Genomic DNA, 21,430 nt, shown 5'->3' with positions numbered 1-21,430 from the left:
TATGTGCTTCTTTATTACTTCCCAGAATCTCATAGAACAGATCAGCATGTTGGTCAAGTCAGTGTCAGTAGCATGCGACGCTTCCAGAGTAAAAATGTGTTGAAACAACTCCGACTGACTGATGACCAGAAAACATGTTAACACCTGCATCACACCTGCGAGATGGAATCAGAGATGCCTTCACGAAATGTTCTGCTCCCGCCCATTATAGAAGCAAAACATCCCAAAATGTCAAAATTGCATCACTGCAATCAAAAAAGGCCTCTAATGTTGTTGCCTTAAAAGAAAAACAGGAACAGCTATGTAAAATAACACAGAGGTGTGATGCAGGATGGTTTTCTTATCATATCTGTTTTGTTTTTTAAATAACCACTGTTCAGTTGACATGGATCTGGTTCTGTCAGAAATTTTGCAATGTGTATCGGTGTCAGTGCACCAGAGTCCACAAAGAACCTAAAGAAACTCACTGAGATGGAGTAGACGAGGGCGGCAACTCCGAGCGGCCAGAAGCAGCACAGCAGGGTGAAGATGGAGTAGCACAGGTAGTCGTTGACAGGGTTGGCCAGAGGGCCCGCAGACACAAACACCATGGGCTGGACGGTGACGGTGTCGGGCTGAGCTGGATACTGCTGGGCCATCGGGTACGGCTGATGTCCATATGCTGGACCGCCGTACTGTGGAGGAAAACCCTGCAGGCCAGGAAGTACGATTCAGACTCATTGTTGGATGAAACAAAGCAGGTTTGTCAAAGAGAAAGTAAGTGGATTCAGACAATTTGGAGGAGTAACGTGGACATGACATCAAAACATTTCCCAACAAGTTCTGACAATCAGATCAGTAAGATAAATCAGCACTTGTAGTTTAAGACCAACAGCAGAGGACATGAACTCAGGCATCCAGGAAGAGTTTAACTTGACCTGATGGAGTTTTTTTTAATCGGCATCACCAGAAGAATTACACTACACCATATACCATGACCTTTGATTTAAGGCGTGGAACAATAAATCTTCAGCAAATCATGTTTTGAATGTGCAAGAACTTTTGAACAAGAGCTAAAAATCTCGCTGACACACGTGAATTTATAAGTGAGTTCATTTATGGATGAATAGGTGGCATATTTAAAGAGGTCAAAAGACAACAGATGAGCATGATTGTATGTGTGTTGACTTATCTTGGATTAAATGTGATCTGCAGTACAGTAAATATTTTAAAGAGATACACAGTGTCACTGCAAAAATATGTTCCACTGGATTTGAAATTGTCACCTTGTGCTTGAATGTTTTGTTTTCTACTATAAAGTGGGGCAGAAAAGGTACAAAATGGTGCAAAAAAAAAAAAAAAAAAATCCCCAAAATGCAGAAATGGAACTTTCTTAAGAGGATCCTTCTCCCAGTGTTGAGAGGAAGTCCACACCACTAACAGTCAGCTACAACCACTGCTGGTTTCACTTCATGGTTAACAGGGCAACACAAGCTCTAGGAGACATTTTCAGCACTTTATGTATTAGAATTTCAAAACCTACATATCAAATCAACAGTTTTCTTTCATGTAAACTTTTTTTTTTTTTTTTTTAAATCTTTAAGACAAACAAGGTGCACTGCATCAGGAAATAACATAAAAGAATACAACAGAACAGAACAGATGCTGTCATTGATACAAAGTTGATTTTTGTTGTTTGTTGCAGGAATTTGCATTAAAATGCAGATGTTTAGCAGCATTTAGGTGAAAGGAAACACAACTGAAAGCCAAACTGTGTGATGTTTGATGACATTTTTTGCTCCTTTGTGCGTGTTTCTGTGCTGGTTACCTGCTGTGGAGGGTATCCAGGGCCTGGCAGGGGCATCTCGGGGTAGGGGGCGTCCTGGTAGGGTGGAGGAGCCGGGTGGCCCATGGGGGTCTTCTCCTCAGTCCAGTCCTGTAGAGGAGTGCTTGATTCTTTGCTGGGATTCATAATTCAGCAACTTGCCTCACTCAAATGAAAAAGTAAATCTCCCTTTTCACCGCCGTGTTCATGTAACTCCCACAAAAAATGTGATCGTTAATAACAGTTTTTTTTCTTCTTTTTCCAAACTGACTTCTACCCTGCTGCTGCTGCTGCTGCTGCTCCTGCCCGTTGTTTGATCACATGCAGAGGTTTGACAAAAAGTTCCTACCAGTGTCAAGTCAGACAGAATAAATAGGAAACTTACTGGTCACTTCTTTCAAATTAAAAGCACCAGTAAAGCTGGGCTTTTTTTTTGGATCAAAATACAATGAATTCAATGCACTGCATGTACAAAAATATTAAACAAGATGTTTATCAACAATCAGTTTGTTCATTATAATCATCATTCTTCAGGATCGACAATAAAAATAGAAAAGTAGTTTTGCAGTGCAATGAGTAAAATCAGCAGCAGGGCTCCACAGCAAAATTACAAATTAATCAAATCAAGTTTTATTGTCAATTTGTTGTATATACAACAGCAGTGCAGCCAAGATGAGAGAGTGTTTCTCCAGGGTCCAATAACTTTAAGTAATGAAGTTAAGACACTAACACTTATGCAGTCACATACCCACCCGCCTCCTGCCTACACACATACTAACATCCCTAAAACGTTGTATTTACAAAGTGGCAGGATTTACAAATTGTTGAATTGTTGGTTCCATAGCAGCAGCCTATAATTTAAAGTGCACAACAGTTCAGTGACCTCATGGACTGATGTGTGCGTATCTGGATAAGCAGTTCAGCATTCTGACAGCTTGTGGCATGAAGCTGTTTATCAGTTCGGAAGTTCTTCCTATAATGCTCTGGAAGTGTTTGCTTGATGGTAACAGTTCAAACAGCTTATGCAGAGGGTGTGAGGAGTCCCTGACAATGTTCAGTGCCCTGCTCCTGCAGCGGCTCTGGAAAAGTTCTTGGACAGAGGTGAGGGAAACGCCGATGACCCTCTCAGCTCGTCTAATTATCCTCTGCAGGGCTTTTCTGTTGGACATACTGCAGCTGGAGGACCATGTTGAGATGCAGTATGTCAGAACGCTCTCTACCACACCTCTGTAAAAAGTCCTGAGGATGCTGGCAGGGAGAGAGGCTTGTTTCAGCTCCCTCAGGAAATGCAGTCTCTGCTGGGATGGTGTGAGGTGTTATTATTCCAACTCAGGCCCTGCGTGATCTGCACTCCGAGATACTTGATGTTCTCCACTCTCTCCACTGTGCAGCTGCTGATGCTGAGGGGACCATGCTCAGGTTAGGGTTACTTCCGGAAGTCGATGATCACCTGCTTCGTTTTATCCACGTTGAGCAGCAGGTTGTTCTTTCTGTACCAGCCTTCTAGGTGTTTCAATTCGTCCCTGTACGTTGATTCCTCATTCCCATGAATGAGTCCCACCACTGTGGTGTCGTCAGCGAACTTGATGATCTGGATCCCCTTTTGTGTGGCTACACAGTCGTGTGTTAGCAGTGTAAACAACAGTGGACTGAGTACACAGCCTTGGGGAGAGCAAGTGCTCAGCGTGATGGAGTTGTAAATGTTCTTTCCGACCTGGACAGACTGGGGTCTCTCGGTCAGAAAGTCCAGGACCCAGAGACATCCTGCTGGTCTGGAGGCACTAGCCTTTAGCCTATCATGGATCCCTGCTCTCTTTGTCCTCCTTTGTTTACAGTCATACTGGAGCGCTGCAATTTTAGCAACGTTCATTGCCCTGATGTTCAGCAAACTTGGCTGTAAGTTTTGCAGAATGAACGTCTAGGATTGGCACGACACTCAAAACTGTCCCTCTTGCTGTCTCCTGGAGGAGCCGCTGCGTCTATGTGCACCGCCATCTTCGACATTGACTTCGAGAGGGTTAAATTAAACACGAAGAAAGTTTCCATATGTGTCCACTCTTTTGATATATCACTTTTGAAAGTCTGTGTAGATTCTCTGTCATCCAGGTCATAGTAATCCGAAGACCTTCAGTATAAAAGCACCTGGACGTTTTTTTTTTCCTCCATTTTAAACCATCAACCAAAAAAAAAGAGCAGAAAAAGGGTCCTGTTTTAATTTTTCTATTTCAAACAAACAAGAAAAACGACAAAAAATTGTTTTGTTTTTCTGTTCCCAAAATAGAACAAAACAAAAACAATAAAGGCGCATGTTTTTTTGTTTGTTTGTTTGTTTAGTTTTTTGTTTTTAATCTTTACATTTTAAACCAGCAATAGAAATTGAGAAAACAGGTGCATCTTTCTGTTTTCCGAGTGTCCATTAACATTAAAAATCAGATGTAAAAAAAAAAAAAAAGGAAAATAAAACTTTGTTTTTGGTTTGGTGTTGTCTAATCTTTTCGTTTTAAAGCAACAACAAAAAATAAAAATGGAATGAGCCAATTTTTTTTTTCCATTCTTAAACAACAATTAATAAAGATGGGCCCAGTTTCATCTTTCAGTTTTAAACTAACAAAAAAATAGTTGCTTTTTTAAATTGATCTGTTTTAAATCAAAAACGACAGAACAGCTAAACAAAACACAGGGCCCTTTTTCCGTTTTAATCCTACAACAACAAAAAGCAGCAGCAAAGATTGTTTTGTGTCTTTGGGAAATGGCGGGAAAACAGATTAGACATTAGTTCCCAGAACTCACATGGTTTACAGTCACCACAACACATTTACATTAGGGATTTGGAACATTATGGGTCTGTGGAGAGACATAATTACTGCAGATAGCTGCTGGAAGGCTTCACCTGACTGGCTGGAGGAGTATGAAAATACAAAATGGGTGCGTTAGATGTTGTCCTCTAGATGGAGCCAGAGTCAAGTAGTCTGGCCACAAAGCAGAACTTTCATCCTAAGTAGTCATAATTTTTCTTTGTACTCTACTATTGTTAGCAGCTTTATATGATATTCAGTTTGTCTCAGGAATGCCTTGTTGGATTCAGATTTTTCACACTGGACTCAAGGATGAACTGATTGGATTTTAAAGGTCACAGGTCAAGTCACTGTGACTTCACTAAACAGGGGTTTTAGTTCAAACTTAGGAATTCACAGACTAATTGTAATAGAAGGTTACACACATCCATCCATCCATTGTCTATACACTGCTTGATCCTCACTGGGGTCGCGGGGGGGCTGGAGCCTATCCCAGCCAACTTAGGGCGAAGGCAGGGGACACCCTGGACAGGTCACCAGTCTATCACAGGGCTACACTTAGAGACAGACAACCAAGCACACTCACATTCACACCTACGGACAGTTTAGAATCACCAATTAACCTCAACATGTTTTTGGACTGTGTGGGAGGAAGCTGGAGAACCCGGAGAGAACCCACGCTGCACGGGGAGAACATGCAAACTCCACGCGAAAGATTCCGTTGCCCCCACCGGGACGCGAACCGGCAACCTTCTTGCTGCAAAGCAACAGTGCTACCAACTGCACTACCCTGCAGCCCTGGTTATACACATGTCTAAAGAAATAAAATGATGATGAAAATAATGATTTTATATTCAAAAGGTCAAAGGTCAACTTCACTATAACATCACATCTTTCTGCAAAAACACACTTTTTTGGCCATCATTCAGAGACACACACCCTTAAGGCGGTTTTTCTAATTTGATATATATATATATATATATTTTTTTTTTTTTTACCCCGAAACATTCACTGTGCTAGATTAGAGATCCTCTCTCCTCACTGCTGCCCTCGAAAGATAAAGGATGCATTCAATCTTTGCAGACAATTTTACTCTTTTGAAAGATTGCCTGTTTCCAGCTAAGAAATAGCTCAACCTTATGAACTGCAGGATTGTTCTCATCAGTTTTATGGTGTTTCCATATTGTGAGGATTCATCTGAAAAGTAAAAAAAAAAAAAGTCCAACACAAGAAAACCTTCATTCCCACTGCTTCTCCTCACACTGCACACACACACTCTAATAGACAAAAAAAAGTCACAACTCAATTGTTTCGACAGTTCTTTTATAGAAACATGACTCTGAACAGTGCAATCCACTACACTCCTCCATAAAGCTAAACATGGAAATGAACAGATCCTCATGAATTACCAACACCCCTCTGATTACTCACGACTACGTGGATTTCATATATTTGACATGAAAGCAGTGACAGTGGGTTAGGTTGGTCACAGTAAGCGACTAATATCTACATCAATGTTTTACCTTACATATACAGTACAGACCAGGAGAAGTAGAGCGAGGCACAACCTACAGTATGTGGACACTTATTTTTTGGTAACAGGTTTGTGTTATTATTGAATTAAGCCACTTTCACTTCAATCAATAAAAAACTATTTACCAGTGAAGCATTTTATTTCTGTTGTGTATCTCAAAAGGTTGGGTAACCACAGCTGGTTTATATGTCCAGATTTTTCACTTCTAAGAATAGATTGAAATAAAAGTGACAAACGTACATCTGAGTGTCTGTGCAGAGGTGCAGGCTGCAGGTCAGTAGCTCAGTTATCAGGCAGAAAGCTTCACACCTCACGTCAGGTGCACTCAGACTACTTTCTGTTGGATCTTCCTAAATAAACAACAAAAGCATCTCTTGTTGGGTGGCGCGAATCCCACGGCTGCTCCTCTGTGTTGTCTGTCGGTTGCAGGTTTGGGAAGTTGTTGTATTCTGGTCGACATCTAGCAGTCGCAGGCTCGACCTGTTGGCGCACAAACACGCAGGAGAGTGAGTTTCACAGTTCTGGTGAATAGTTTTCTAGTTAATGCAACATGGCAAAAAGAGAATTTTTTACTTTAAGATATTTCTACATCACTTTATCCCAGACTGGATCAAATACACAATTTTATTCACTACAGATAACAAAAAATCGTAAAGCAGACAAAGACCAGTGAGTGTCAAGACACATACAACTAAATGAGAGGTGGCAGAAAGCACAACAGGAAATGCCAAAGTAAGACAGGAAATAAATAAAAAAAGAACTGGATGTGACACAAAGTGACTCTTCCTTTGCAGCAAAATTTCTTCAGTAATTCATAATTTTTAATTTATGCAAATATTGTGACTGAACTAATTACTCATGTTCCACTTTTATATGTATTTCTTTCTTTTTTTTTTTTTTTTTTTTAGCATTCCCGGGATCTTGCAACGGTCAAACAGGATCTTGTGACAGTCATGAGAATATCTGAAGTGACTAATGACGTGCGAGAATTTTGAAAACAATGAAATGTCAGAGGCTGAAATTCATCATGAGAAGTGAGAAACTGTCACAGTCATCAAAGAATTGTAATCCACTGCAAGATTTGACACAGAGAATTAACGCTGCTCGTCATTACGTTAGAATCAGCAGCAGAAAGAGTCTGTGTTTGTGTGTATCCATGCAAGTGGAAACGGCCTTTCAGTGCAGTATGTCCCTGTAGGCTCCTGCTGAGCTGCTTACACTCACACACACTGTGTTTTTCCATACGGGCCACCTGTGTATTTCATCTACAATAATGCTGCTAAAATAACCCTCGCTGTGTGTTCCAGCAGTGTCTGCTATCATCGGTGTCATCACAGGCTACATTGGCTCGAGACCACACATTTAACTGCGCGATACAAACACGGGTTGTTTGGTTTTTTTGTGCCATTTCATAACCCACCAGGGCGTCCTTTGTGACTGCACCACAACACCAAACTGCAATATGGTTGCCTGTAACAACACCCGCCACCCAGAGTCCCGCCACCTGTTGAACAGTGAGCTCCGCGGCATCTCAGTCCAGCACCACCAGAGATTTCTATTCTGTGTCAGTATGTGTGACATGAGGCTGTTAACAGGGAAGCAGATGGACTGATGTAAATATAACTTTAGAACGTGGCACAACGCCGAGTGGGTGGTGAAATCTTGAATATTGCGGTGGGAAAGAAGCTGTATGCAAGTCTACATACAATCTAATATTAAATCAATCAAATTATAACTCAAGGCATATATAGAGCAATTTTAGAGGGAAACAAATATAATTGGACTTGTTTTAGCTGTGACAAGCTTTTCTGTTGACATTAACTACAATTTAATTTTTTTTTTTTTAAGTAGTTAGAAGTATTCTTGTCAAACTGAGACAGTAAAATGAGGTGAACACCTTTTTTTTTTTTAGCATAATCTTGGAAGTGGATTTGGATTTTTGGACAGACTTCAGTGTTGCATAGAAGGGGTTTGTTGAGTTGAGTATAGATTACCTTTGTCATTGAGCATCTGCTGAGCATTGCTTCCTGTCCTCCTCCTGCAAAGATGTAAGAGGACAAAGTAAATTAATAACAACAGATGTTGCTTTTACTATATAGCAATAACTGTAAAATGTGCTTGGTTTTTGAGTTTCCGCTCCAGTTGCACAAGTATTCTTAGTGTATGAAGCACTCACCTCTTGTCCTGGTTGAACTTGCACCTGCAGTGGCCACCTAGAACAAGAGAAAAAAAGCATTTCTTTATGAAGTCTGTGTGTCTTTTATTCAAGTCTGTTTATGATTACATATATATATTTATACATATATATGGGTAAGAATGTGTGTCTGTGTCTTACTGAGCAGGATGGTGATGCCAATGAGACAGAGGACGGCAGCTAGAATGAGGCCTCCGACACGCAGTCTGTGGTAGTCTGCACAAACAGATCATGTTTATTGTCACACAAGGAAACGCATTAGAGTCACGTAGCGCTGCTCCGTTAATCGAATTTCAATCATGATCATGGCTTCCCACAAATATATGACCATCATCGACACTGATATTGATGTTGAAAATGCGTGATCTGCTCATAGAAAACAGCCCACAGAGACCAAATCATTTGGTTTCAACTTGGCCACATTTTTGGATAAACTTTCATTTATGTTTCCCCCTCAAGAGATGCACTGAGTTCAGGTGAAGAAGAACCTTTTGAAGAACCTTTTTTTAGGTCTTACTTGGATGCAAAGATTTGTACATTAGTAGAACTTGAGCATAACATGGAAGTGAATGCATTACACTGTTTATTTAACTGTTTTAAAATGTCTTCCGTGCCACAACTCACTAAAAAAGAAGAAACGAATGTGTTTTTTTTCAGTACGACATATATAAAGTTAAAATGCCATATTTCATAAAAGGAAAGTTAAAGTTAATTTTCCAAGTGCCCACAGGTGTCTTCCACCAAGAGTGGAAAAAAATGGTGACTCTACATACTACAGATATTTTACTACTTAGACCTCGAAACTGTTTCCATATTTGTCTCCCATCTGCTCAGCTTGGCTCGGATTTGGCTACAATCCCAACAGAACAGTACAGTTAGAAAAACTGGTGATCTTTTCTGTTTCTGGCTCATAAATTGTGTCTTTTTGCCTTTCAAACCTGCAGGCAGATTTTGGGATTCAGAGGGCTTGAAGTGAAAGTATAATAAAACAATTTCTCCTTAACTAAATGAAGAATCATGATCTCAGTATCACTCAGTCATATATTGCCATAATGTGCAGCCCTACAGTCATGGAATCATGGAAGATACGAGCACATTACCCCTTTTTACCAAAAGAAGGGAAGGAGAAAACGTATACAAGATTATTACACAAAACCCAAATCAATGTGTGAATAACTGAGTTTATAAAGTGTTGAAGTGTAACATGCTAATTTAGCCAGCAGTATATAAAAGTTTCAGTTCTCTTTTGTACTTCCTCTTTTGTGTAGCCATTCAAATAACTGCTGATGGCACATATCACCTTCCTACTTCTGTTAACTCAAAAATAACAGCAGTAAAACAAATAAGTGGGTTACCAAAGGTGAAGGGGTCATCTTCAGCTGCAGGGACAGAAATAAATCGGGTCAGTAAACAAAACCGCAGACACAGAAACATCTACACACTGACCACTGACATCACAAAGCAAACAGTACAAAGTATGACAAGTGGCCTACTTGTTAATTATTGACATGCTTAACCACCAGGTCAATACATTTCAAACATTACAATAAATCAAACTGATTGTGAAAAAGTTAAAGTTGTGTACTTACGGTTCTGTTCTTCCGCAAACACCAGAGACACAACTGCAGAAAATCAGACAGAGACACACTAGTTATCTTTGTGTAACAGCACCTGAGTGATGCTGCTGAACAGGAATCATGAGGGTTGACTAGAAAACATCACATTTCTGTTATTTAAACTGTTTGGTAAAGAAGAAAAAAAAAAGACGTATTGATTTCACTGTGACTTTATGCATTCTCATTTTACTATTACGTTCACTGAAACTTTCTGGTTCCTAGAATGGATGAAAAATGTCAGCGTCAGTGGATAAATCACCTTAAAAAGCTCTTAAATCTCTGCAATGTGTTTTGGAAACCCAGAGCTGTTTAAAAAATGTTACATAAACCTGTCTTGTTTTCATCTCCCTTCTTTCTTATCCTCTCCCTGAAGAAGTTGATGTTGTTAGAGTCACCTTTCCCAAACTGTAATTCTCCTGCACTTCTTTAAGCATCTTACAGTGTTCGTCATCTGATTTCTTGCAGTATGTTCTTCAGGACGCATTAATCAAATCATAACTGAAAGGGCAGCCAGTGACAGGACGATCTGTGTAACCACTCATCCACTCTGCTGTCTACTTTCTCCTCCAACACATTATCTGGAGTCCTCAAAGTCTAAATATTTCTGCAAAGTCCTGATGGAAGACAGGCCTTGAGACACAATTTCCTGTGTTAGGAGGAAGCGAAGCTGAAGGGTCTTAGTGATTTAATATTACTTTGTGTGTTTTTTTTTCCTGTTGTGATTCAGACTTTTTACTCACGTGTCATCAACACCAAAGCACTGAACTTGGACATCTTCACGCTTGAGGCTCTGGAGAAAAACACAAGCTTCAGTTAGCATTCAGTAAATAAGACATTACAACTTGTGTTAACGTTTGCACTGTTATGTTTCGACTCGCACATGGCTGCAGACTGAGAACGCCATCTTCAAACCGACTGGCCATTTGAACGATAATCTACGTGAGTCCCGATTACAATCCTCCGAACTGGCTCGTACTGGCCAACAAAGTCAACAGAGACGTGATGCAACGTTGGGCCTTTTCTGTGTTTTCTGAGGGGCACTAAAAGAACTTAAACACACAAAGACGTAGCCGCTCATCGCTCTGACATGACATGCATCCGTTCCCTCTGAAGCACAGACGAGGAAATCTGATCAAATTCAAACAGGCACAAAGTGGTCTCTCTCTCTCGTGTGCTCACAGAAACTTGAGCTGATGTTGATGGGCACAAAGTGCTCTGATGGGGCCTTAACGGGAGAATTAAATCTCTCTTGGTAACTGCATTACACTGTTGCCATGTAAAAGCTTGAAAGCTTCTATATTCTTGCTTCGGTGGTAACCTAATATTTTACTACAGAGTGATTCCACTATCTGTAACGTGTAATTTGTACACATTTACGCATATGTGGTCACCTAGTGTGGCATTTTGGTTCACTTTCACGTGCAGACGAACAGAATTCTGTCTGAAATGTTATTTTAATCTTTTTTTCTTAGAGAACATGAGAGTGTAGATGGTGATGTTTTTTTTTTACATTACACTAATATAATCGCTAATGAACAAATGCATTTCCTGCCAGCAGCTCAGGACGCTGTGTATTCCACACATTGCTCCATGCTGCATTCGCTGCCATGTTGAAGCAGCAGCAGCAGCAGCAGCAGAGGTACCATGTGCACTAGGAGGTGACACACCTTAACTAACACAGCAGTGATTTTCCACTTACTGTGCTTTTCCATTCAGGGTGCACCATGGTAAAGAGCAAAACACACCCATGGCTATTTTATTGACATTTACACAAAGGTACATTTGGGCATTCCATGCTTCATACATAAAAATGCACCGTTTGGATGAAATCAAATTCAAGTTGGGTTAACTGACTGGGGATGTGAACACACCCTGAACTGTCACCTTCAGCGTTGGACTAACTAGTCTAATTATTTTACTCACCGCGTGTGTCTGAGACTGTCCCGAAACCCTCCTGCAGCTACAGTTTACTCTGTCCTCATTGGTTTTTTTTGTTTGTTTGTTTTCTTTAGTTTTGAATTTTGCCATCTTTAAATTTCTCATATCAACTGAAGGCCACACAATTAAAAGTAAAGGTGTAAATGAAGCTATAAAATCAAAGCCTGTGTAGATTTAACGATGAAATACAGCGACTTTAAAGGTGTAACAGTAATGACTCTTTAGTTGATCTTTAGTGAAAAGTCGATTAATGAAGAAGTTGAACATCAAATTAGCTATTTTAATAAATGAATGGTTGTTTTAATCATTCTTTAAGTCAAAAAATAATATATGCTGTTTGTAGTTTCTCGAATACGTCTTTTCTTTGTCACACATGATAGTAATATGATTATTTTAGACAGAAAAAGACATTTGAAGAAAATAAAAGGTGTATTTTTTCACTTGTTACTGCCATTTTATTGACAAAAATAATCTTCTAATCTACTACTTGCATCTCTAGTACCGTCTTGCATTTTCGTGTGAAAGAAACCCAGAGTGACCTTAGAGAACACAATAAAGGACGTAAGTAAAACCATGTGTCTGCCTCTTCAAGCTGCTGGTATTTGGAGCTTGGCAGCGAGAGAGAAAGAGAAGAGCGGGACGAGTGCTTCTCTCCTGGTGCCTCCCCACAGCAACCCAAGGCGAGGCAGGGGGAATGCAGAGGATGGGAAACAGGCCAACAACCACCAGAGAATAGTTTACCTCACATGAAAGACAGACGGACAGACAGACAGACAGAGCGAGAGAGAGAGGCAGGAACAGGAGAGAGAAAGACAGTCACAGGGAGAACGAGGGCAAACTGAAGGTGAGACTGATGCAAGGTTAAACGAAGGAGAGATAAAGTAAGAAGGAAACAAAAGAATACAGCAGAGAGAAAAGCGCTCCTCCCTGTTCTTATCTGAAGATCATATTCTAAAGCAAATGTTTGCATTAGGCGGAGCCAGGAGCTGACTGCTGGAGGCGTTTATTCAAATCATTGTGTTTATGTCTGGTGGAGAAGAAATAAGCACAGCAGCCTGGTGCACAGAAGTAAGATGCAAAGTATGCATGCCTGTAAAGCTGAGTGCTGAGAGTGGCGCTGAAATTTTTTAAACAATAATTACAGGAAAGAAAAGGCCCGCTTTCTTTTAGGAGCACAAAATCGATAAATTGAAGAAGTTGCTGCTGATTTGACTTGTAACATTTACCGTCTATTGACTTGCAACACTTTTTTCATCTTCTAGGACATGTTAGTGCTTACTGCTATGTAGTAAAACACTAAAAAGTCTAATTCCTCGTACGTGAAAACCTACTTGGCAATGAAATAGTTTCTGATTAGCAATAATTTTGATAGTCAACTGATAACTTAAATGATGTTTCAAGGGGGGGAAAAAATAAAAAGCCAAATATTTACTGGTTCCAGCAGCTCATGTTCAGGTATTTGCCTTTTTTCAATATTTCAGTTAGTTGTAAATATGTTTTTTGTTTTAAAGATTTTTTGGGGGCTTTTCTGCCTGTAATATAGGACAGTGAAAGAGTGACAGAGAAACATGGGGAGAAGTGTGGGGAAAGGACAATGCAGCAAATTCTGATGGCTGGAATCGAACCACAGCCGCTGCAGGGACTATAGGCCTGTACATGGGCTAAACATGGGCTCGCCCAACCCGTTGAGCTATCCGAGCGCCCATATGTAGTTTTGTGTTGCTTTTTTAAAATTTTTTTTTTTAGCTCTGAGAAATAGGCAGCTACTGCTCACTATTTTCTGACATTTTACAGATTTAATAAGTAAATCATAAACACGTTGTTCAACAATGACAATAATGGATATTTGCAGCACTGCAACACAACATTCACTATCAAATGGTAGACCTTCTTAGAGCATTAAAAAGTTAAATGCTGATTGAATCCCATTATTTTCATGTTTAATTACTATTTCTGTTGTTGGTTTTGCTCTGCAGTGTTCAGGATTCTAAAGCAAAGGACCAAGAAAAGCAACAAATCCCCACAATGGAGATGCTGGAAACATCAAAATCTTGGCATAACAGCTTCATGCCACATTCAGCTTTGTAAAAAATATGGCCAAACAACTGCTGAGGAGCCATATTTAATAGCTAGTTTCTCTTTCCCTCGGCACAAACTCCCCGTGGAGCTACTTCTCCTACTCCGCCTGGTGCAGGGATAAAGAGTTTTCTGTTCTGGCTCTGCCACGCTGCTCTGCCTGTCTCTAACCATCCTTCATTTTTTTTTGTTTTTCGCTCTTGCAGCATCTCTGTTTCCCTTCTTGTGTTTGGGATAGTTCTTTCACTTTTTTGTCTCTTCACACTCTTTGCTTCATTCATTCTGTCTTCTCTCTCTCTGCCTGTCTGTTAGCATTAAATCGCCTGTTTGTTGAAACCACTGTGTCACACCGCTCGTCTGCTTTTACTAATCTCCTCTTTCCTCTCCATATCCTCTCCAGCCTCTTCAGACCTCTCCTCCGCTAGTTCCAGTTTCTGACACACTTCTGCACGTCCTTGCTCTTTCGCCCAATCTCCTCTCGTTTTGTTAAGTGTTTTCTACTCATTTATCCCTTCCTTACAATCTCCCTGGAGCACTGGCTCTCTAAGCTCTATGCTCACACCCATAATCATCCTCCCTTTTCTGCTCCTCTCTTATTTGACAGTGAGGTTGCACAATAAACTGCAGCAAAGCACCCGTCAGTCACGTAATCAGGTGTGTATCCACTACAGACGGTGGGTCTCGGCAAAATTTTAACAAGTTTAAGCAAATCTAAGTATTCAGGTTGTACTAGCATGTTTATACTTCTTTCAAAAATTGTACTAACAAATTTAAATTTCGGGAAATTTTGTGGCAAAACTGTCAAGATAGAGACAAGCTTCCTCTTTGGACTGCTGTCTGTCGTATTATTACATTTTTATCATACATGTGATTATTTTCCTTGCTAGTGTCCCTAAAGGTCAAGAGGTCACCAACTACATTAGAGCTGGCCCTCTCTTTACTGTTTACATTCTTTCGTTCTTTCATTCTTTTGTTCACGGTGCACACTGACAGAGAGACAAGCGACAGACAAGTGTTTATGCATTTTCAGCATCACCAACTGAATGCATGTAGGTTCCCATGGCAACGGGATGCGTGCAGTTTGTACACCTGTGACTACACGGCTTTGTTCAGCGGCATTACTAACATACGGCTCAACAAGTTTGCAGACAGAATGCACTCCCCCTGGTAAGAACCTGTATCTTGCGGTGGCAATTTCTGTCGAATAAAGCTCGAGGTCAAATATTCGTCACTCTGCGAGTTTAATCCAGCATCTGCAGATGAACACGTTCAGAATGAGCTGAGGGGAAAGCTGGGGAAAAGAATAGGAGTAAGGGAGACATTTCCTACAGCAGGTTAGCTGTGCAGCATTAGTTACTACAGCGATCTTGCAGGTTAAAAGAGAGACACCTTTGTGACGCTGAAAAATCTGCTCAACATACGCCCCCTTAGTATCGCTTCTTAGTAACCCAGAAAATGGAGGAGAAGCTTCCAACACTTTGTGAAACTCTGCTGTTTTCCGTATTCTAACTATGTCGTTTTGGTGGTAAACCTAACCAGTGAATGAAACAGCAACAACCTAGACTTTGCTGAGAATGGCAATATTTCCTACTATGTCACTTTTGGGAAGAACACATGTTCCTTTCAAAACGTAAATGAGAGTGCTGGTTAGTCGCATAGGAGTGTAATTTTTTACCAAATTATGCTACTGCAGAAGACGAGGCTGCACTGCCAGGACCCTTGTTTTTCACAACACGACCACCTACCGAACTGGATGATTGCTCAAATCTGTGACTTATGGGTTTAAAGGTTTATTCCACTTAAGATACAAAATTGTCCAAGCAGTTATGGTTTTAAAGGTTTATTCTACCCAAATAGTAATATGTAATTAAGTTGCATATTAAGAAACTTTTCTATTTAGTGTAATTGTCAGGTTAAATAACGAAGGATTCATCTGTTGTATTTGTGTGATAAATAAATCTCAAACAGATATTTTAAAGGCGAGGCAAGATGGCAAGAAAAACAAGCAAGCACAGCCCCCACCCACAAAAAAAATAAAGCTTGATGCTTGTTCAGATTGTCATGCATCTTGTCCTGAAATGCAGCCCTCAGTTCAGTGAACCACGTTTGGTAGGTGGAGCGTTTGTGAAAAGCGAGGGTCCTAGAAACACGGTCCTGAAACTGCAGCCTCCTCCACTGCAATTTAGCAACACAGCGTTGTTCTTCTGAATTCAAACACAGCAACCAAATGCCGTGTCCTCTCAATTATGATTAAAGCTGCTTCTCATGTTTAGAGCCACGGGGCCAAGTGTCATGTGAATCTGTATAATGTTAGCATATGAGAAACATACACAACATGTCAGGCAGAAACATATTTTACACAATGTACTGTATGTAAGCAGCACGTCTTCATATCAGATTGAATTTCTGCTTCCTCTACTTTGCGTGCGTTACGAGACGTGGTGTGTAACTACAGCATGTATGAGCGACTGTTTCTATTTTTCTAACACCCCCGCCCCACCCACCTGTTTGAACACTGGCCATTGGTGTGTTTCTGTACTGCACTACAAAGACAGCTGCCTATTCTCAGTGCCATTTTTTATTCCTAAATTAGAAGCAATGCATTCCAGAGTGTAACACATCCTTTATGACACACACACAGGAAAGTCTCTGTTGTGGACTAAACACAGCCAACACAAACTGAAGTAGCCTGAATACTTAGCTTTTATTCAGCTGAGACAAACTTAACCTTTCGTCACTGAGGACTTTGTCATTTTATGACTAAAGTATGTGATGTTTCTCCTAAAGCGATGGCTTGGAAATGTGACTGAGGAAGCATGTGACCTCAGATGTACTTCCGAGATATTAAACAATTGTCTTTTTCTGTGGCAGCTGAAGAGCTTGGTGGTAACGGCTACTGACGCTGAGGAAAGATGAGTTTTAACAGATGCATTTTTAAGTATCGACTCCACCGGTGTGTCAAAGGAAACAATAAGCAACAGAGATAGGAAGGAAGAGGCACGAGGTGGGGAATCGGCAGAGGCAGCAAACTGGTAGAGCAAAGGGAAAGACGACATGAAGTTTGGAAGTAGTTGAGAACGTGAGAGGGAGTAAGTGGAGGAAGAACGATTGAAGCCTCTGGGAATGGGTGGCAGGAAGACGAGGGAGAGTGCGGTTGGGAAAGAGAGGGAATGAGGAGGGACACACAGACAGCAGAGAGGGAGTGGAGCATACTAGAGCCATGAGTCACACATGGTAACCGCAAGTCTAGCAGCGAGTGGATAGCAACAGGCTTCATGCTCCACTCTGCAGTCATAAACAGCAGCGAATAAAAGCAAGGAGTACATTTCCATCATTTCATCCCTCTTTCCGTCCATAAGTGACTAATGTGTCCAGCGTCGATTTGTATCGCACCAGTAATCTTTGTACGAAAACCTAAATCATCTCATGTTTCAATAACACTGCCAGCTGATTTCAGGTTGATGAATTAGAGATGATTAGCTCCGTCTCTGCCGAGCTGTTAATAAGAAGTATGTGGCTTCACGAAGGTCAGAGTCACATCTCTGATATAAAATCAATGTCCTCTTGTCGCGGTTTCTAAATTTGTGTCGGCGAGCCACCAAAGTGATGCGAGCAGCGGTGAGGAGAAAGTGCGCCACCTAAGAGTGCTCTGCCTTCCTCTAATCCATCTCTCTCACCTCTTCTTTTCTTTTTTAAGATCTGTGGTCATGTGAGGAGAGGTGAGGACAAAGAGCTAAGTCTGTCCCACCTGAGAAATGAAAGACAACTCTGTGTGTCACCACCTTTGTTCACCCCTCTCCCTGTCTGACTCTTATCATGCAGCACCTCCTGCCTTATGACCGTCTCTGCACTTGCTGCAACACGCTAAGTGCAATTTTATTTAGTTTTTAGCATCTTCTTGGAAACATCTGCGTAATTTATATCAAGCTCTTGGTCGGATTTCTGGATTTATGCATCATTATTAGCATTACATGGAGCTGACTAGGAGCATTCAGAATTTCATTGTGATAAAGTGTTTTGTAGATGCAATAAACTCATCTGTTTTTTTTCTGTTTGGAGCTCACTTTAGTTGTTCATGGACTTTTACAAACCACAACAGCCAGACAGTTAAGTAGTTGCCAGAAAGCTGCAGTTAGAGTAGCTTTCAACAGAACAGATTAGCTTTGGAGCATATCTATGGTTAAGGCAGCATCCTGTGTCCAGACCACAACATATTATAAGGACTGGACTTTGGTGGGAAATCGACTAGTTTGTTACATTGCTGCAATTCTTGTGTTTACCTATAGCTTCCTCTTTATCCATCCATAGTCTGTATCTGCAGCCATGGCTCCCAGATACACATTGATGATTTAAAAAAAGGGGGGAAGTTTCAACAGGTTATGTGTCACTGTCTTCTGATAATCAGTCAGCTGTTGTGGCCTTTTGACAAACACCTTAATGCACCTCTCCCTTCAACTACCACTAAAAGAATTAGTCAATAATGCAGATGACACTTTGATAAGCAACTGATTGCTCAAATCATTTCATAAGATTACTGTGACTTACAGCTTTTTAGAAGACTGTGGCTGCTTACAGTCAATCAACTGTCAACTATTAAATTATTTTGCAAGTAGTTTGGATCATCAATTCATTGGTTTGAGTGATTTTTTAAAAGAAAAAACGGAGTCCAGCTTCTAAAATGTGAATATGTTATGATTGGTTCACTCGTATATGAGATTAAACTGAATATCTATGGACAAAAAACAAAACATTTGAGGGTATCATCTTGGACTCTGAGAAACCTCTGCCATTTTATAGACCATGCAATTAATCAAGAAAATAATCAACAGTTGCAGTCCCACTTTCAACCATCTACAAAGTTTTGGGGGTTGTTTTAAAGTGAGCAAATGGAATGCCAAAATTAAATAGCTGCAACAAATTACAAACATAACCCTTACAATTCTACACTGTACAGTTGAATTTTGCTCCTGTCCTTGTCCTAATTTGTCCTTGTGGCACTTGGTGGCAAACTGATATCACCACTCACTGCTCTTATCAGCTGGCCTTTTCTCACACTCACTCACACACCATTTTAACATGTCCATACTAAAAGAAATGCACACGTGAAGACTGGAGTTGACAAGATGATGTGTTCTTAAAGAGTAAAATGTCTCCAACTGGGATTCATTAATCTGCTGCCACACAAGTGAGGCCATGTATTCACATTGTATTTATTTATTTATTTAATTATTTTATTTTATTTTATTTCAAAGAGGTCCAACAGTACAAACTCACTCACAGTAATTTTTTTTTTTTTTGCTTTTCCTCTTAAAGCAGTTTAAACAGGGAGACAGACGCGCGTGAGGCTGTTACGCACGCTCTCCCGGGGGCGCGTGCCGTTCCATTGTCCTGGCACCGGTGGGCTCGAGCGCAAACATTATATTCTGTATTTAATTTTTTCATTTTTAAAAAAAACGATACACTTTTACCTACAAACATAACGTTTAGCGAATTTATTCGACCTCTTGATAGTTTTTGGACATTTGAACAAGTCAGTTTATAAGAAACACAGATTTCAACTAACTTCAGACGTGACGCTGTTCTTAAAATGAGCTTAACATTAGATTCACGAGTAAGAGGAGGACAAAACTTGGACTTTAGGAACCAACATTTCTTTCAGCCGAGACAAACATTAGAGAAAACAAAGCTCCGTGTAATAAATGCTAATGTCTTACCTCACACTTGGTTTAAAAAAAACAAAAAAACAGCAGCGACAAAACACGAGGAAATTTCTCACAAGCGGACGGACACAAGAACTGCGACTTTCCTCCACACTGTGCGCCAACACCCTGCTTCCACCACTGTGACACTCAACAGGTTGGCTTGGTTTTAGGAAAGAAAGAGAAAAAAAGAAAAAAAAAAACTGAAAGGGGGCAGAGTTTAAAATGCTCCAGTTTTAATTCTGATCCCGGGTCGGTTTCTGGTGAAGAGCAGGCGAGCGATAGGAGGGGGACCGGTGGGCGTGGAGGCTGATCCGGAGTCAGCAAGCCCAGTGGAGGAAGAGGAGGAGGAGGAGGAGGAGAGGAGCTGTCATGTCTGCTGGTCGAGAACGATGTCGAAGTTTGACAAACTGAGCGAAATTATCTCCGGTAAGTTGTGGCATTCAACAGAAAAAACAAAACATGGCCAAGAAGGCTTGTTATTTTAAAGGAGGCCGACTCTAAAATAAATTAAAGTAATAGTGACCTTTTATAAACTCTAGAAAGCACACTGTTGGCCAAATAGTGACTTTTATTTTGGTCATAAAATTTGCATACGCAGGCAACACTGCCATGTAGATGCACATGTGACCTCATAAAGATAAAAATAAACCTTATAATATAACTCCACAAATGGTTAAAGCTTGGAATGGTTGCTCAAGTTATATTTTTGTTTGTTTGTTTTAAATTAGTATAAATACATCTAAGAATCTTGTGTCAAAGTGTCCCACCAAGTTGTCACACCACATTACTGCATCCAACCTAAATTTCTTTCTTGTAGCTGCAGGTTGTGCATCAAATTTGTTTTTTCAGCAGTTTGTATCACTTGTTTCCAGAGTCTGGTTTCATCCCTGCAGTCTTTAAGAATCTGTACAACAAAAATCACACAACTAAACTTGAATCATACACACTTTGACAGCTAAAGACATGCACACATTCTGTCCTTACATATAAACTGCACATGCATGTTACACTTTTGTAATGACGATAATATGAAATCTTTCAATTGCTACAACTGTAAACATTTTCTGCTTTGTCAGACCTACTGGGTTGTCTGTGGTTGAAGAGTCAGTGGTTGTAGAAATGCATCCGACAGCAGAGAAATGGTTCTGCAATAAGGTTCTACCAGAAGAATAATAGTTACTGAATGCAACGGCAGTTTTATGAGTATGTTTGCAACAGGCTTCACTATCAGCTGTGTGAGGTGGCTTTTTTTCAGTTATGTAAATGTTGCAGAGTGAAACCATTTTATCTCAGCTACAGCTGTGAAAAACAACACCGTATGACATATTGGAAATGTTGTTTAGGAAGTGACATTTATTTTAATTTCGGATAGTCAACAAATAGTTTTTTTTCCCTAATTCTTATAATTATTGCTAATTTAACAGTTAATCATACAGCAAAGCACACAATGGACAGAAGGCGATGATGCTGAACATTACATTATATCCCTCATGGACCATTTCAGTAGGTTTATGCAACATTACAGCAAAGGCTAAGCAGCACATCTCAGATGGTCTAAATACGTCGTGCAGCTCCATGTGTATTTACAGGCAGGAACATTTACCTATCAGTACAGGTCTGGACAAACTGAATGCATTTTAAAAGAAGAAGAGATTATAGGGAGGGGCTTCATTATTTAATTTTTATATGTAAATATATGAGGCTGCTGCTGGATGACGGCATATTACCGCAACACTTCATCTTTTGAATAAAATCAATGTTGTTTCTTTGC

General features: G+C 40.3%; 2 protein-coding genes across 3 annotated transcripts in view; both read right to left on the bottom strand.

Annotated features, from left to right (window-relative positions):
• LOC103360963 (dispanin subfamily A member 2b-like) overlaps positions 1-11,940 on the bottom strand; it is a 25,047-nt gene extending 13,107 nt beyond the window's left edge. The window contains exons 1-3 of one of the 2 annotated variants that reach the window (XM_008286910.1): positions 11,558-11,940; positions 1,808-1,838; positions 468-689 (exon numbers count right to left, since the gene is read on the bottom strand). In XM_008286910.1, the coding sequence (XP_008285132.1) occupies positions 468-689; positions 1,808-1,838; positions 11,558-11,655 (351 nt within the window). In that variant the 5' untranslated portion in view covers positions 11,656-11,940. Of the gene's footprint in view, positions 1-467; positions 690-1,807; positions 2,075-11,557 lie in introns of those variants that run through there. The other variant, XM_008286909.1, reaches the window with a different exon arrangement.
• fxyd3 (FXYD domain containing ion transport regulator 3) lies at positions 5,906-19,798 on the bottom strand. The gene is made up of 8 exons (XM_008286911.1): positions 19,672-19,798; positions 10,684-10,733; positions 9,917-9,949; positions 9,683-9,706; positions 8,469-8,543; positions 8,310-8,346; positions 8,128-8,171; positions 5,906-6,613 (listed from the first exon to the last, which is right to left on the bottom strand). The coding sequence occupies exons 2-8, from the start codon at positions 10,715-10,717 to the stop codon at positions 6,594-6,596; spliced, it is 267 nt and encodes an 88-aa protein (XP_008285133.1). The 5' UTR covers positions 10,718-10,733; positions 19,672-19,798; the 3' UTR covers positions 5,906-6,593.
• Positions 19,799-21,430: the final 1,632 nt, after the last annotated feature.

Source organism: Stegastes partitus, unplaced genomic scaffold (assembly GCF_000690725.1).
Source record: "Stegastes partitus isolate 25-593 unplaced genomic scaffold, Stegastes_partitus-1.0.2 Scaffold475, whole genome shotgun sequence".
NCBI classification, from domain to species: domain Eukaryota; kingdom Metazoa; phylum Chordata; class Actinopteri; family Pomacentridae; genus Stegastes; species Stegastes partitus.
Note: the sequence above shows the minus strand (reverse complement) of the source record. Positions and strands in the feature narration are given on the sequence as shown.